The sequence below is a fragment of the Centruroides sculpturatus genome, unplaced genomic scaffold (assembly GCF_000671375.1).
Source record: "Centruroides sculpturatus isolate CEXI.00-Female unplaced genomic scaffold, Cexi_2.0 scaffold564, whole genome shotgun sequence".
In the NCBI taxonomy this organism is placed as follows: Eukaryota; Metazoa; Arthropoda; class Arachnida; order Scorpiones; family Buthidae; genus Centruroides; species Centruroides sculpturatus.
The window spans coordinates 84,057-100,517 of record NW_019384878.1 but is presented as its reverse complement, the minus strand read 5'-3'; the positions used below and the strand labels follow the sequence as shown (position 1 = coordinate 100,517).

General features: G+C 31.0%; 1 protein-coding gene across 1 annotated transcript; it reads left to right on the top strand.

The window, feature by feature from the left end:
- Window positions 1-5,032: 5,032 nt before the first annotated feature.
- On the top strand, window positions 5,033-7,085 carry LOC111630984 (GPI mannosyltransferase 3-like). The gene has a single exon (XM_023375163.1). It carries the CDS (start codon window positions 5,065-5,067, stop codon window positions 6,592-6,594), a length of 1,530 nt encoding a protein of 509 aa, XP_023230931.1. The 5' UTR covers window positions 5,033-5,064; the 3' UTR covers window positions 6,595-7,085.
- Window positions 7,086-16,461: the final 9,376 nt, after the last annotated feature.

Here is a 16,461-nt window from a genome sequence, read left to right as displayed (position 1 = left end):
GCTCTCAATCTCAAATTAGTAGTCTTGCCCCTGTGTATTATACTTTTCCTGTTAGCAACAGAGTCCTGCTGGTCATTAACTCCTTTTAGGGGATATCTGAATTAAAATAATGTGGCTTTCAGTTTGCATCAGAAGTTCATATATAGTTAATTGGGGCCTTCTGCCACTAAACTTTCTATATCTCGTCTTGACTTTCATGTATCTAATTCTGTTCTTGAGATTAAGGAAGGACAGACATACAGATAACAGTGGGAATTTATGAGTCTACAATTTTTTCAAATTGCAGCTCAATAACAATTTGGCATTAGCAATAGTAGAATCTAAACAGATTTACCCTGTGGAGATATAAAAGTAAATTTTGCAAAGTTTGCTGGATTATTGGCAGGACATCTACCATTTCATTTTATTACTTGTAAAATTTTTCTCTCTTGAATTTACAATACTGTCTTCTGATGCTCGTATTTCTATGGACATTGAATCATTCAACAAATATGGATCCCATCTTATTTCCTATCTACAAAGTTGAGTCACAAATCAGTAACTTCACCGATGGATCAATTAAATCAAGTATTTCCTTTAATTCCAACAAAAGTAATCAAACAAAGAAATTTGTAAATAGTAATTAATTACTATCAGTTCAATCTTAATTTTTTGTACAGTAATTTTAACTCTCAAGAACTTATTTGACTTATAAAAAAAACAGGAGATTCATTCCAAAACTTGTTAACTAATAAAATTAGGCCCACAATCATTAATAGCACACTGTTTTTATATTGCATAGTTAACAAAAAATCTGAATACATCTGTGTGAAAAAATTTCTCATGTCTCCTGGAAGGTCAAAATCATATAGAATTTAAGTCTTATGACAGTATTTGGGTCTACTAGTTCAGATATAAGTTTCTTTTCACAATTCAAAGATAATAAAAACATAGAATGTGTCTTCTGTATAATCATTCTATTATCTATAACTCTAAAACAATCCTTTATATTTAGCATTTGTTCAATACCAAAATCATACGTAAATGTCTCACCATCCATAATCAAAATGTCTTGTTGAAAAGATGCCCATTTGTTCTCCACTTTTGCCTGTCTAAAAAAAAATGGCATAAATTTTTTTTCTTCAATCAATTTCATTAATCATTGACACAGACTGTCAGATATTTTAACTTCACTCATGTTATTATACAACTTTTTCCTCTCTGCTTGAAAACAAATTTTTTCAAAGTTACAAAAGACAATTCAACTAATATTAATCCTGTTCTAACAAAGGTATAACAGTCTTTAAAGTATATTGAGAATTTAACTTTTTTCATTTCAGACATTTCTCTATGAATCTAGTTACTTCTTTACAAAGCTTAGCATTCTCAACTTTCAAACAAGATATAATATTTCTCTGTTTTAATTTATTTGCTATACAGTCTCATTTAAAAGAATCATTCAATAATATTTCATTCTTAATTTCTCTCATTTGTTTCTTCATTGTACTCCAACTTAGATTCTAGTATCATTACTGTAGATTCATGCTGTCAAATTCAGTTGATAAATTATTGAACTTTAGTTCTAAAATTAAAAAATGCGACAAACTCACTGAAACTTACTTTCAAAGCACTTTATCACCTAATATCTAATGCAGATGTCTCTAGCAACTTGATGAGGTTTCTGAAAATAATCCTCAAGTCTAGATGTCCAAATATCTTGGAAGAAGAATCTCTCAGCAAACATTGTCATGTTTCAATGAACAAAGCCAGTTGTTATCTGAATCAGTCGGTGGAGGGATCCTAATGCATAGAATCTATGATGACTCAATAAAACTTCAAATTAACAAAAAAAAATTCTTTTGGAAAATTTTTAACAAAATTTTCCAAAAGAAAAAAGAAACAATTAGTAACTTCAAAATAAATATAGTGTAATATACTGTAGTTTCTAACAAACAGAAAGTAAAGCTTCTTCATATGCACTAATACTTCAGATGATCACAATTCAGTTAAACATAATAATGATGAAAAACAAATCTGGTAAGCCAGTATTAATCCATGTATCATTTTCATAGAAAAGATCTACTTACAGTATGCAAATTTATATCATCCTGAATGTCATATACATTAGACTAATTTTTTAATGATCAATTTTCAATCCATACCAAAAATGCTTTATCAAGAGGATTAATATCTACCACTTTAGGATCCCTGGAATAGAATATTTATGTTCACATTTCAGACAATGCAACACCAGCAAAAAACTTTTTCCAACAAAATAAAACATACTACATAATCTCTTTAATGCTAATAATAACTAGGAATATACAAAAACCAAAACTGTAAATGTCAGACAACAGCAGAAAACAAACCAGTTTATATGCCCACTTATTAATTTTTAAAAGAAATTCACCTTTGAGGATTTCTTACTATACATATATTTTGTACTTTTCTTATTACAGAGTTCTTACAACCAGATTTTAGCATTTAAAAATTTAATAAATCACCTATTGTTAATTTTGTTTATTTTACTGTTTTGCAATTTTACAACACACAAAATTATTTTAAAATTATTAAGCTATATAAAATACTGCATATTACTAAATAAATAAACTATACTTGACAAAAAATTCTCATAATTCATAGTTTTCTCAGATAATACATACACAACATTTTATGTCCATAGGGAAGGTCCACAAATCACATAGCCCAATATTTTTCAAATTTTGACTCCTCCTCCATCCTGGTGACTGTGGCCAGAGAAGTGATCCCTACATCTAAAATCATGAAGTCTAAAGCAGCCAGGTCATTAAATACCTTTTATTTTTAAACTTAAACACCAGGTGGTTTACATTTGCATTATACTGTTGTAATTATTTACACTATACTACATAAAACCATTGAATTTTTGTTATTTTGTAACCATATTGTATATCATTCTATATTAATTTTTATAAAANATTTAACATCTCAGGATAGCATTGTTAAATTTTATTTTTAATATGGTAAAATTTTGGAGTTAAATTATGTTATAAAATATCAGTAAATTATTAACATGTAAAACTTATATCTGATAAAAAGAATTATTATATTGATTATATATGAAAGTATTTGTATTACTATTATAAATAGTGAAAACAAAATTAGACATTTCAAAAATAACATTGGTCATTATTTCTGTTCAATATTTCTTCTGCTAATAATTTTCCCGATACACTGATCCTCCATGCTCATGATGATGATATGTAAATAACACCCTTACAGTAAAACTGCAGCTTTGAATGAGGTAGTTGGACCTTATCAGAACTGTATATCATGTCCATAGGAATAAAAAAGACAAAGGAACCAATGATCTACAAAGACATTGCCTCCTGAAATCTGCCTATCTAGAATATTGAAAACCCTAAAAATGGGTAAAATTTAAAAGTGAAAATATTCAAAATTATTTCTCAAAATAATGCTAAAAGCCAATTGTTTTCCACTTTACTAAAGAAATGCCATTGCACTGGACTTCTTCCAGAGTGCAATTGGAATCACACTGTACACACTATTAAGTTTATTGTATGTTTAAATGCAGCCAATTTTGGGTGAGCTATATCTCACAAAAGGTCACATATAGACAATCAGTTCCTTTGATATTTTTTACTCCTAAGGGCATGACTTATAAGATCCCAACTGCCTTATTCAGAGCTACAATTTTATAACACTTTCAACAAATAATAGGCTATATTGGAACTCTAACCAAGTTTTTTAACAAGAGGTTAAGCAAAGTGACTAAATCAGACCCTAGCTTATTGTAACTGTCCATGATGGCCACTGACTTATCTCCTATCCCACTTCAACTGGGCTATGTGATTTGTGGACACTACATGATTGGTTTTTTCCAAATACAAATATACTACTTCTATAAAATAATGTTAAATGTTATTCATAAAGGAAAAGTAACTGACTATATAACAAAATAAAATTATTATTAACATAATATTACTATTACAATTTTCATTATCAAAATTACTCAGTTACGTTTGCTTTTATATTGTAAAAATAATTTTGGAGGTTCAATCATACTTTATTCAATTCGATATAAAACAGTAGCAGCATTACATCATAAAGGCTACTTTTCCAGAACTTTTTTTGTTTAATCTCTGTCTAACATTGCACATTAACTCTGCAACTAGTGGATAGTGTTACCAAATAAATATGATCTTATTCAATTTTGATTGATAATAGTTTAATAATTTTACCGTAAAAGTATCACAAATAGTAGTTCACGTGTTGAATTTCAAGCCGTAAAAATAAATTAAATGTAATAAACAATAGTAATTGCAACATAAAAATAATAAAAGTTTTTCATAAATTAAATAAAATTTAAAAAAAAACTAAAAATTAATACGTATTAATTAATTAGTTTAAAATACTTAAGCCATTGATTACAATTGAGATGATTTGCTCTTCTACGAAGTATATTTATCAACTTTAATGTTATCGTGATAAAATGTATACAAAGTTCGTCTTAAATGTTAACCTATTGTCAACATAGCAAATTATCAGATGTTAACACGGTTAATAAACATTAAACGTTTTATCATTAAAACGAATCTATAAATCTGACTTACATTTATTCGGCTATTGCATTGCAGGTAATTCTGGGCAAATAAAACAAATACAAGAGTGGAGGATTACATTAAATTTTATTTTATTTTTAAACGATTGGACGACGTAATCTTACTCTCTTTGCTTTCCTACTCAATTTTACCACTTATTAACGATATAAATATAAATATTCCCTTCATATTAGCTTCTTTAAACATGCACGACTTTTTCCATAATCAAATCTTAATAAAAAGACAACAAACGGCATCTCGAACGACGACACAAAAGGCGCCCTCTCAAATTCGTCTATCGTTGAGAATTAAAAATGACAACCGATAAATTTAACTATTTTAAAATAACTATTTTAAACATTTAAAAGTTAATTTTAAATGTTAATTATTATAAAATGATATTAAATAATTTAATTTTTTTTAATAGAACATTCGATAAATGTAGAGGTCGCTGCATCTACTTGCGAAAGTTTGATGTCCGAATATGAAGAAGAAGGCACATGAAAATAGTGGATTGATATTCATTATTCTTATCTTTCATAGTATTATAAGTAGTTTTCTCGTTCAGACGTTCTACGTTCCTGATGAGTATTGGCAATCTCTCGAAGTCGCTCACCGTTATGTATTTGGTTACGGATACTTAACTTGGGAATGGAAAGAAGGCATTCGAAGTTGTACATACCCACTGGCAATTGCTTTTATTTATAAAATATTAAATGTAGTTAATTTAGATAATTTAAAGTGCTTGATTCTTTCGCCGAGACTGCTACAAGCATTATTAACTGGAACTGGAAATTATTATATTTATAAATTATCGATTTTGCACCATGGTTACAGAACTGCTAGATGGACACTTTTCAGTCTACTTACGTCGTGGTTTTTATTTTACTGTGCATCTCGAACCCTATCTAATACGGCTGAAATGGCTATTGTTTCGTATGGATTTTATCTTTTTCCGTGGTTTAATTCTTCGGTCGTCAAATGGAAATATTTGTGGTTTGCGGGATTGTCGTGTATGATTAGACCTACTGCGGTTATATTATGGTTGCCTTTATATATTTGGCATTGTGTGCAAGAAAGACGACAAATAATGTATTTATTGCTCAAAACAATTATTGTATGTGCTTGCTGTGTAGTTGCTATGATAATTTTTGATTGGTTTTGCTTTGGAAGGTTCATTTTCACACCGTATCAGTTTATGTATTTCAATTGGATACATAACATCGGAACGTATTACGGATCTAATTCGTGGCATTGGTATTTTACGCAAGGATTTCCAGCAGTTATGGCGTTTCAATTGCTTCCATTTTTATTGGCATTTCAGTTTCATCAAACATTTCATTATTTGAAGCTAATATTATGGTTGTTAACTGTACTCAGTTTTGTAAGTCATAAAGAATTCCGATTTTTATTGCCAGTTTTGCCACTTTCTTTACACGTTAGTGGTATTGGTTTAGATATATTAGCACAAAATGGTCGAAAGCATCGTTATCTTCATATATCTTATAGATCTATAGCAATGGCTATTGTAATTTTAATTGGAAATTTTTCACTTCTAGTTTATACATCATTTTATCATCAAAGAGGAACTTTAGATGTCATGGATTATCTGTCAAAATTAGCTGTTCAAAACAAGAAAATGAACGTTTTATTTCTAATGCCATGTCACTCAACACCATTCTATAGTCATATACATCAAAATATCACAATGAAATTTTTGACATGTGAACCAGATTTTCTTAATCAAGTAGATTATTTAGATGAAGCTGATGTATTCTATGGGAATCCAACATTTTGGTTAGCAGAAAAATTTGGATCTGGTATTGATGTTGAAAATAACAAAATAATCTTACCCAGTCATATAGTAATATTTGATGTACTATTTTATCATATTTCTGAATTTCTTCATTATCATAATTATGATCAATGCTTTAAAACATTCCATACAAAGTTTCCACATGGTAGAATAGGCAGTTATGTAAAAGTATTTTGTCATCAACAAACTATTGACTAAATATTAATCTTTTAATGTGATATTTACCAATACTGGTATGAGATACATAATTACTATGTAGTGATGGTGGTATGGTTATTGATAAACATGCCAATTTATTTCATATGACTAACAAAAATGATTTAAACAGTAAAAAATGAGATTCTGATTTTATTTTGCTCTGCTTTGAATTTTTTCACTCATCAGTAGTAGTTAATGTATTTTATGTAGTTAACTGAGTCCATATGAATCATTCTGAAATATTGTCAAAAGAAAGCATGAATGCATGTCAATTTACAGATAAAAAATTGAGGTAGATAACACACTAAAAGAATGTCAATATTTAAATCTAGTCTTTAATCAGATAATTTAACATCTCAGGATAGCATTGTTAAATTTTATTTTTAATATGGTAAAATTTTGGAGTTAAATTATGTTATAAAATATCAGTAAATTATTAACATGTAAAACTTATATCTGATAAAAAGAATTATTATATTGATTATATATGAAAGTATTTGTATTACTATTATAAATAGTGAAAACAAAATTAGACATTTCAAAAATAACATTGGTCATTATATTAATTTTGAAATCATGATCATTGTGTTTTCTAAATTGTAAAAAAAATATATGCTTAAAAGTAGATAAATTTTTAGAAATTCATTGTAACTGGCATAAAAGATAAATATTATCAAATCTAAATAACCTTATTAAATTATTTAGAATTTCAGATCAAAAATAAACTTCAATAATACTGAATTTATAGCTGAAAAATTATTACAATTAGAAAATAATTTAGGACTTGTTTGAAATAAATTATAAATTATTTTGAAATAAGTTAAGTTAGGAATCATTTTCAATGTAAAAAAAATTCATTTTAAACTTAGTTTTTTCAAATACAAAACTTTTAGATATTTCAGATCTAAAAAACTGAAGATTTAGTCTGTATATAGTATTTACATATATTTATTTGTATTGTATAAGTAGTAATTTTACTTACAGTTGGCTTATAATATACAGAAGTCCTTAACCTTTTAGACCTCAAAACCTTCAGAGGAATTCTAATGTATGAATCATACTTCTAATTGTGTACTAAATTCCTGGTATTGAAATTGAGTAGGAGTTATGCAGATGAACTTTCATAGTAGTACAGTTTACTTTTTATAAACAAATAACAATTATTTGTTTGCATTCCTTTATAAAAATTAAACATTTTATTGAGGACATCAGTATTGTTAATTTGTGTTAAAATATCATTATTTCAGTATTTGAATTTCTATAAAGTTATTTTGAAAACAGTTGAAAATATGACTTCTGTCTTCTTTGCAAAACTACATAAACAAGAGCATGTAATTCAGTTATAAAGATTAAACATCCACCTAATTAAATTTATATTTGTTTTTTGCATCACTTTTTGATTATTTTAAAGTATTACAATTCAAATTTTAATCATTTCAAAATATTTTAGATATTGATTTTATTATTGTGTTTTGATTTAAAGTGTATATTTTTTTAAATTCCTACATGGTTATCTGACTATTTTTCAAAATTAATTTAATATTTTCAATTAATACCAACTTAAAAGTAAATAATAATAATAATTATTAATACTAACTTAAATGTTAGATCTTGTATTTGCACAATTCCTTGTTGAGAAGTTGTTAAATTAGCAACATATAGCCATTTAACAACAATGGTCAATTTTCATGGATAATAAACATATATAAAAACTTGTTTTCTGAAATAAAAATTATTTTTTTGGATATTTGGGGAATCATCTTTGAGGCATATTTCTGATGCGTCCAGATAATGATTGTGAAATAGTAAAATCAACTTTTGTTCTATTCCTGATTTGGATCAACAACCTTTCGTCAAGCGAATCAATAAATTGAAGAAATAACGAACGTTTACAGTGCATTTATCCATAACTTAGATAAGACAGGCCTATCTAGTCTGTGGATTCGAACAAAAAAAGTTACGTGGTTACTTGACAGGATGTGACGAGTACAAATTCCATTTAACACATTTAAAATCAACTGTTTAATACAGATTTAGCTGAATCACGTTATTGGAAACTACTACGACATTTATGTAGGAGAAGTTTAGGCAAAGCAGAAATGCTAACATTTTCTTCCAAATATCTCAGAGCATTTAATTTGCAACCCTTAAATATGCTGTAGTTATTACACAAGTTAGTGTGTCTACACGTGCGATGATTACTGAAATGGAAATAGGAGATGGGTGTAACAGGCAATTTTCTTTAGGTCTTCAATTTTTTCACTATGCTTCTTGTAGAGGGACAGTGAAAATCGTGTTGGAGCAGGGGCGCTTACCACCTGGCTCATTTAGTCAAACGAAAAATTATAGGTCAGTAGGTTATAATAGTATTGCGCAGCAAAGGGTGTAAAGATATGCACGAATTCGCGAAATCTCGCACGTCATCTCAGTGGTACAAATCGGCGGCAACAGCAGCAACTAAACGTTTTGCTGCTGTTGCCGCCGATTTGAAAATATACCCGTTGATGTATAGTACCTGTACAGTTGATTTCTGTCCACCAACAAGAAAATTGTTCAATCAATAATTTCGACTGGAATGTTTTGTGGTACACATGAGGGAGAAAAGAACATTATGAATGTGTTTTTGAAGACTTGATTAAACCCAAAATTGACGTTGGTGACCACATTTTAAACGAGCACATAGAAAAGGGCGCAAAAGAGGCCACTTACATGTCACACAGACTCAAAATGAAATAATCGGCCTATGTGGCGAAGTCATTAGAGACGATATCACTACTGACTTAAAGAAAGATTGTGCTTACAGTATCTTCGCAGACGAGAGCAGTGGAAAAGAGCAACTTTCCGTTTTTTAACAAAGGAAAATATCCGGGAAAGAGCAACTTTCCGTGTTTTGACAAAGAAAAGATGATGGTTCGTGAGAAATTTTTAGGTTTTGTAGAGTTGACTGACATGGATGCAAAATCTATAGCTTCTGCAATTAACAACTTTGTAAAAAAGGTAGGCCTTGATCCAGAAAAGTGCGTCGAACAAGGATACGATGAGTGTTCCACTATGGCAGGAAATGATGGTGGTGTCCAGAAAATTCTTTGAGAAAAGTATACGATAGCGTTATATTTTCACTGAACTTAGTTGTAAACGACTTAAAGGAAATAGCAATGATACGAAATACTGTCTCCACAATAAAAGAAATAAGATTCTTCCGAGAATCGGCCCTTCGTCGAAAATGCATACCGAATATACAAATGCTCTGTGAAACCCGTTGGACTCAAAAATATAAAAGTATCGCCACATTCAAGGAACATTATGTGCAAATTGTTATGGCGTTTGAAAAACTATCAATAGACGGTAACAATGCATCGAGAAAAGCTGCTTTTCGCTGCTACAAAATCAGAATTCATTGTTAGTTTTGTCTCAGCAAAATATTCAGCGTTCCAGCAACCGGTGGTAAATACTCCAGTCAAAAAGTGTGGACTTACTTCAATGTGCAAATCACAGACATCATCAGAAAACTCCGTGGAAATGCGGTTGTTGAAAGCCAAAGTGTTATAGAAGAGGGCTGAAACAATCACCGAGCATCTTGGAATAGGGATTGTATACCGGTTAACCGATAAATTGACAAAAAACATTCGGTAAACTTACCGGAAAATTTTTGAAATTTACCGGTAATTAGGTAAATGAAAAATCCATACTAGAAATTTTTATGTAGAAAATATTGTGTTTATAAATATTTAAAAGGGCTAAAGGGACATTGAAAAAAAAAAACAGGTAAGTGTAAGCAACAATATACCTCATTATTAATTTTATGTGTGGTATTTTTTGTTTAATTTTAATTTAATGACCATTCGTCCAACAAGTGTTGAATCAGAAAGGGTATTCTCGGGATCTGGATTATTTTGTACAAAAATTACCGTATTTTGACGAGTATAAGTCGCACTTTTTTACTACTTTTCGGGGCTCAAAATTATGGTGCGTCTTATACTCGACAGGTAACCATTTCTACAGTGAAATTACCTACAATAGTACCAATTACCATCCGCTTAACGGACCACTGCACAGGTTGGTCCCTAGAGTGGACCAACCTGTGCAGTGGTCCGTTAAGCGGATGGTCCCTCAACCGAATGGCTAGAGTATCTAGATTATCAGAGTAGTGACACACGAGTCATCGCCGCCATGTTCTGTCGACTGTCATCACGTGATCTTGAGTTTACATTGAGAAATGACGATTATTTCAGTTTAATAAAGGTATCGATTCACCCATCCGCCGTATCCTTGAATAAAAAAAACGAATAAAATGCATCTTTAGACAATCCCATTAAAACAGTTGTTTTCTAAATTTTTTGTCTCAAAATAGGGGTGCGTCTTATACTTGACAGCGACTTATACTCGTCAAAATACGGTAAATCAAAATTAGGAGATAAGACTATAAATAATTTAAGTTTCTTCAGAAGTTAATTTTAAAAAATGGTAATCAATAAAATGGTATTAGGTACTACAGTAGAACCTCGAAAACTCGGCTCTCGATAACCCGGCATCCCGGATAACTCGGCCACACCCTGGCAGGGCAAAAAAATCCTTAGTTAATTAATTTTCATTATAGACAGCTTTATAAAAGTATAAAAGCTCTCATAAAGTATTTTTCTGAGGTCTGTCTTATCAGGTAAATTACTGTACACAGTGTATTCATTAATTTTCATTTTCATGTAGTAAAGGCTCTATGCCTTCATAAAGGACGTACTTTTCCTTTGTTTAAGGGTATTTGGGCAGTTTATTCTCTGTTGTATTCTCAAGCAAACAATACATACAAGTACAGTACAATATTTTATGAGGAAACACGCATACTTATCCTTTTTTAACCCCATTCCCGATAACCCGGCATTTTCACAAACTCGGCCACCCTTCGGTCCACATTAGGCCGAGTTTTCGAGGTTCTACTGTATATATTATTTCTGTTGTATTTTTATTTTTCTGTATTATTTTATTTCTGTTTATTTCTATATTTATTATTATAGTTTGTTTAGAATAACACTTTAATTTTTATATTTTTTATATTTGGTATCTTTGAAATAAAAAATGTGAAGTGGAAATCATAATGATTTATATTTTTTATCACCTTAATTTTATTTTTCAAGAAAAAATTTACCGGTAAACCGGTATTTTAATTTTAATTTACCGAATTACCGGTAAATGAAAAAGTCGGTAAATTTACAATCCCTATCTTGGAACAGATTTCAATATGCCGCGGGTCATAAATAATCAGAAACATCGTGCGAATCCACCATCATAGACTCCTAGCGAAGATCATTAATTATTCCATACATAGATTCATAAATAATGTCTTTGGAACAGCGTTTTTCTGAGAAGCATTCTCATTGCTTACGTTGCACCCATCGTAATGCTTGATATGAGTGAGGTATGAGGATTTAAAAAAAACAAACTACAATTTTTTGTAGTTACTACAATTTGAATAGTTTCCTCGGTGAAGCTAAACTTTGGTACAATGGAAAGGAAAAAATGTGCCAAATGCCGAACTGAAGGAGATATAACCAGATGCACTAGTTAAAGAAACGCAATTGTTCCACCCATCCATAAAACGAACGCTACTTATCTCACTTGCACAGCCCTGCACAACGTGCACTATCGAAAGATTCTTCAGCACCTTATGCAAGGTAAAAACTTGGATATGGTCAACAATGACAGAAAATCTGTTTGACGATCTTTGTATGATGAGTGTGCATAAAAAAGAAAGGGTTCTGAAAGCTAAAAAGAAATTTTGACAAGATTTAGCCAGAACTCCCAAAGGCTAATGCTGAAATAAGATTTAGATAAATTCGAATAGCATTGCAACTAATTACTTTTAGCGTTTTCAAATGTTCAAAGAAAACCATTTTTTAATAAACAACGTTATCTAATTTTTGCCCCCCTCCTGGAGAAAATCCTGACTACGCTCTTGTGTTGGAGTAAGAGAAAACCACACGAAATTCTTTAATGAATAGCATAATTCATTTTTATACAAATATAGTCTTCGTTTTATTGGAACATTATCAGCACAGTGGTTCTTAACCAGTGTTCCACAAACCCGCCTCGAGTGTTCCACGAAAAAGTTTTTTTATAAGTTTTATTGCAAATTTATTCCAATTGCCAAATTCGTAGACAATTCCGTATTTCTATTTTATTCAATACATTAAAGTTTATTAGCTTATGGCTACATTGTTTCCTGAGAATAGTAAACATGGAATTGCTTATGAATTTTTGAATTTATTGATGCTAATATTCCGTGTGAAATGACACCTGTGTCAATCTGTGGACAATTTCATTTTCATATATCACACTGAAACGTCTTGCCAGTATTTCTATATTCTCGCATAAACTTAACCTTTTTATACTCGCGGCTCACCAAATATTTCATAACCCATATTTGATATAATCACGATCGTATTTTCTAATAATGTTACTTAATTTTATACCTTCAGTTTTAGGACTCGTGTTTTTTCCGTTGCATTTTTCACAGTATCATCATCGGAACTTTCACTAGTATTTTCTACATTATATCCAGTGGCGTAGCGTAGTGGGGACGGCACTTTTAGGGGGCGGCAAAATTTCACAATAAATAATAATAATATTTTGTAAAAATTTGAACCATTTTATTTCATATTTTCGTCGCACCTACGATTCGGACAGTCCGGAAATCGACTCACTGTCCGGGCGAACTATTAATTTTGTCCGGGAATATCGTGTTGCAACCTGTCGACCTTTTTTTTTGCTTGTGCGATTCGTATTAATACACATCTCCAATATTCAATAGAGCTAAGTCATCTAGGTTACTTACGTTACTCCTACCCAAGTCTCCCTTGTCCCTAACTGTAACTAATTTAGAACCGGCATGCTCTGCACATAATTCTTCGCATTGCAAAATGACATTACGCATGCGTCAGGAAATTATGTTCGAGCAAACCTTACCTGCCGTTCGGGTCAGCGATTTTAATAAGGTGGCAACACTAGCACGGAATTTTTCAATACTTATTCTGTGACTAAACTGAATTTTAGTCTTTTATATTGAGATATCTAAATAAGGAGACGGCGAAATTTTCCTTTGCCCNCTTGTCAGGAACCAGTATTGTAATTATCAAATAATTGTCGGGTGCCGGAGTGTTGCTCGATTGTGGAGTGCCAGAGAGTCACTCGCTCATTTGAGACATTAAAGTGTAATTGTGTTGTTATTGTTAGAAAGGAAGTGTGTACTGTGTTCTTTTAGACCTTGTAAATGGGAACATTTTACACCACCATCATCACATCATCATTTTTATACAACAAAGTGATGAAAAGGAACAGGATTAGACTACTTATCTTTCAGTGTGTTAAAAGCACGTTCTACTTTATAAGACCGTTTAAATGCTGTATCGATCACAGTTGGGTTATGCTGTTTGCAAATTTTGTTACAAATGTTTGAAAATACAAGGCCAGTTTAGAAAGCTACAGATTACTTTAGATGTTAGATTAATTAGATGTGGTTGGGGTTTGATTGGAAACAATTGCTTCCACCATTTTAAGATCAAGAATTTACAACATATACAATTGAATTCCATCAAACCAAATTTTCATTTAGTTGGTTTCAGTTTTAATTTATATTGTCACAGTTTTTTCTTAACTATGAAAGGATGGGTTGCCACACTTCCTTCTTGTGGATTGATTATGTAATTTACATAGTAAACAACAACCAGTACAATACATTCGTATTACCAAACGACCTGTCAGATTATCTATTGTGTTATGTTGAGCCTAATAAGTAATTAGATAACAAATCAGTTTGGCTGGGGATAGGTGGTTCAGCTGCACTCCCAATAAATTTAATAATTAGAATAATGAAAAAAGACACAGTCTCTCCAAAAATATTTTTCGAAGCCACCATTTATTCTATTCACGTGTTCCAGAACACCTTCGACGACCGAATTAATTAATTAGAATTAAATTAATTTGAAATTTAGAATATTCTGAAAGAAAAGAATTGTCCAGAATGAGACTCAAACCCACAAATTCTGATTACCATGCATCCATTACATTACCCGGACCTCTTTCTGATTTTTATTTCCAGAACTGTTAGTTAATTTAGATATAAGCAAGGTCATTTAAAACTGTTTTTTTTTTTTAAATATTTTTTTAAAGAAAAAAGTTGTTTAAAAAAAACCCATTCAAATCTGTATAATAGTGGAATATAATGGTTGGAGATAATATTTGTAAATATTTAATTCATAAAAAAAATATGTTGAACTCCTTGAAAGTATGTTTTTTCCATCAGTGCTCTTCTTTGAATATATTATTGTGGATATTATAATATTGGAAAGGTTTCAAATTCCAACTATTCATTAACCCATTCAATCAAGAACTCCTAAAGTCAGTCTCTTGATTTAATGGACCTTTCAGACAGTTCCTTTTAGGTGGACATCCTTGACACTTCCCAACTCCTTTCATTCAATTCTTCCATCATAGTTTTTCGTTATACCAGGGAATTTCAGCATAGGGTTCAGAAAACTATTTTGCATTAAATTAAGCATGTCCTCGTAAATATCGCATTTATAGAAAAATTATTAGAATTGGTTTGGTTTATTTCGTTACGGCAACATGACACGTGAGCATCTGCCAAGGCGAATGCATCTCGGGACGGCAAAAGTCCAGTGGCATAGAAGTGGGGGCGGCACTTTTAGGAGGTGGCAAAATTTCACAATAAATAATATCTTGTAAAAATTTGAACCATTTCATTTCATATTTTTGTCGCACCTACGATTCGGACAGATTGAAATGAGCAGGGAATTTTTCATTACTTATTCTGTGACGAAATTGAATATTAGTCTTCTAAATTGAGATACCTAAATAAGGGGACGGCGAAATTTTCCTCCGCCCCGGGCGGCTGACACCCACTCTACGCCACTGTAAAAGTCTTCCTGGGATATAAAGCTAACACCTATTTAAATTTATTAACGCAAAGAAAACCCAGAAAGTCCACATGACCCGTCCGTTGGCGACGCGCGAACCCACAACCCTCTACCGGTGTTCGGTGGTTTTATCCACTCGGTTACTAGAGGATACTTATTGGGATGCACTTTGAAAAAATAGTAAATTTCCAGTATTTTCCTTTATCTATCTGTCCTTCCTTAATCTCGATATCGGAGTTAGATAGCTGAAAATCGAGACCAGACATAGAAATTGTAAGAGAGAGAGGACCAGATTAACTATATATGAACTTCCGATTTGTACAAGTCACGTTATTTAATTCAAACCCCCCCGAACGGAGTTAGATACATAACTGGCACGGCTCTATTGCTAACAGGAAAAGTATGATGTACGGGAGCAAAACATCACTCCATGCAAGCAAGTACTATGCTACGTGTGCAGTAATGGCGTAATGGCACGTCTATTTCGCGCTATATCATTGTCGCAGTAAGCAAGTGAAGACGGCCGGATGGCCGAGCGGTCAAGGGGACAGCCTACCGCTCTTAATTAATTAAATATGTTTTTAATAGTTTATTTAGTCCATTTTAAAAAATTACAGCATTAAATTTATCATGTAACAACAAATTAAGATATTTTTAGTTCTGTTCAATATAAAATTATATGAAACAGATAATATTTTAAACTATATAAATCTTTTTTAGTAATTTCAATTTATACTTTAGAAAAAAATTTAAACTTCTTCTAATTCAATAAGTACCCCACCACAGTCTTTTGGATGAAGAAAGATAACAGGTTTTCCATGTGCACCAATTTTACAATCTTCACTTAGCAAACGTATTTTATGTTTCTTCAAATCTTCCATAGCGGCTTTAATATTATCTACTTCTAAACATAAATGGTGCATTCCTCCAGATTTATTTT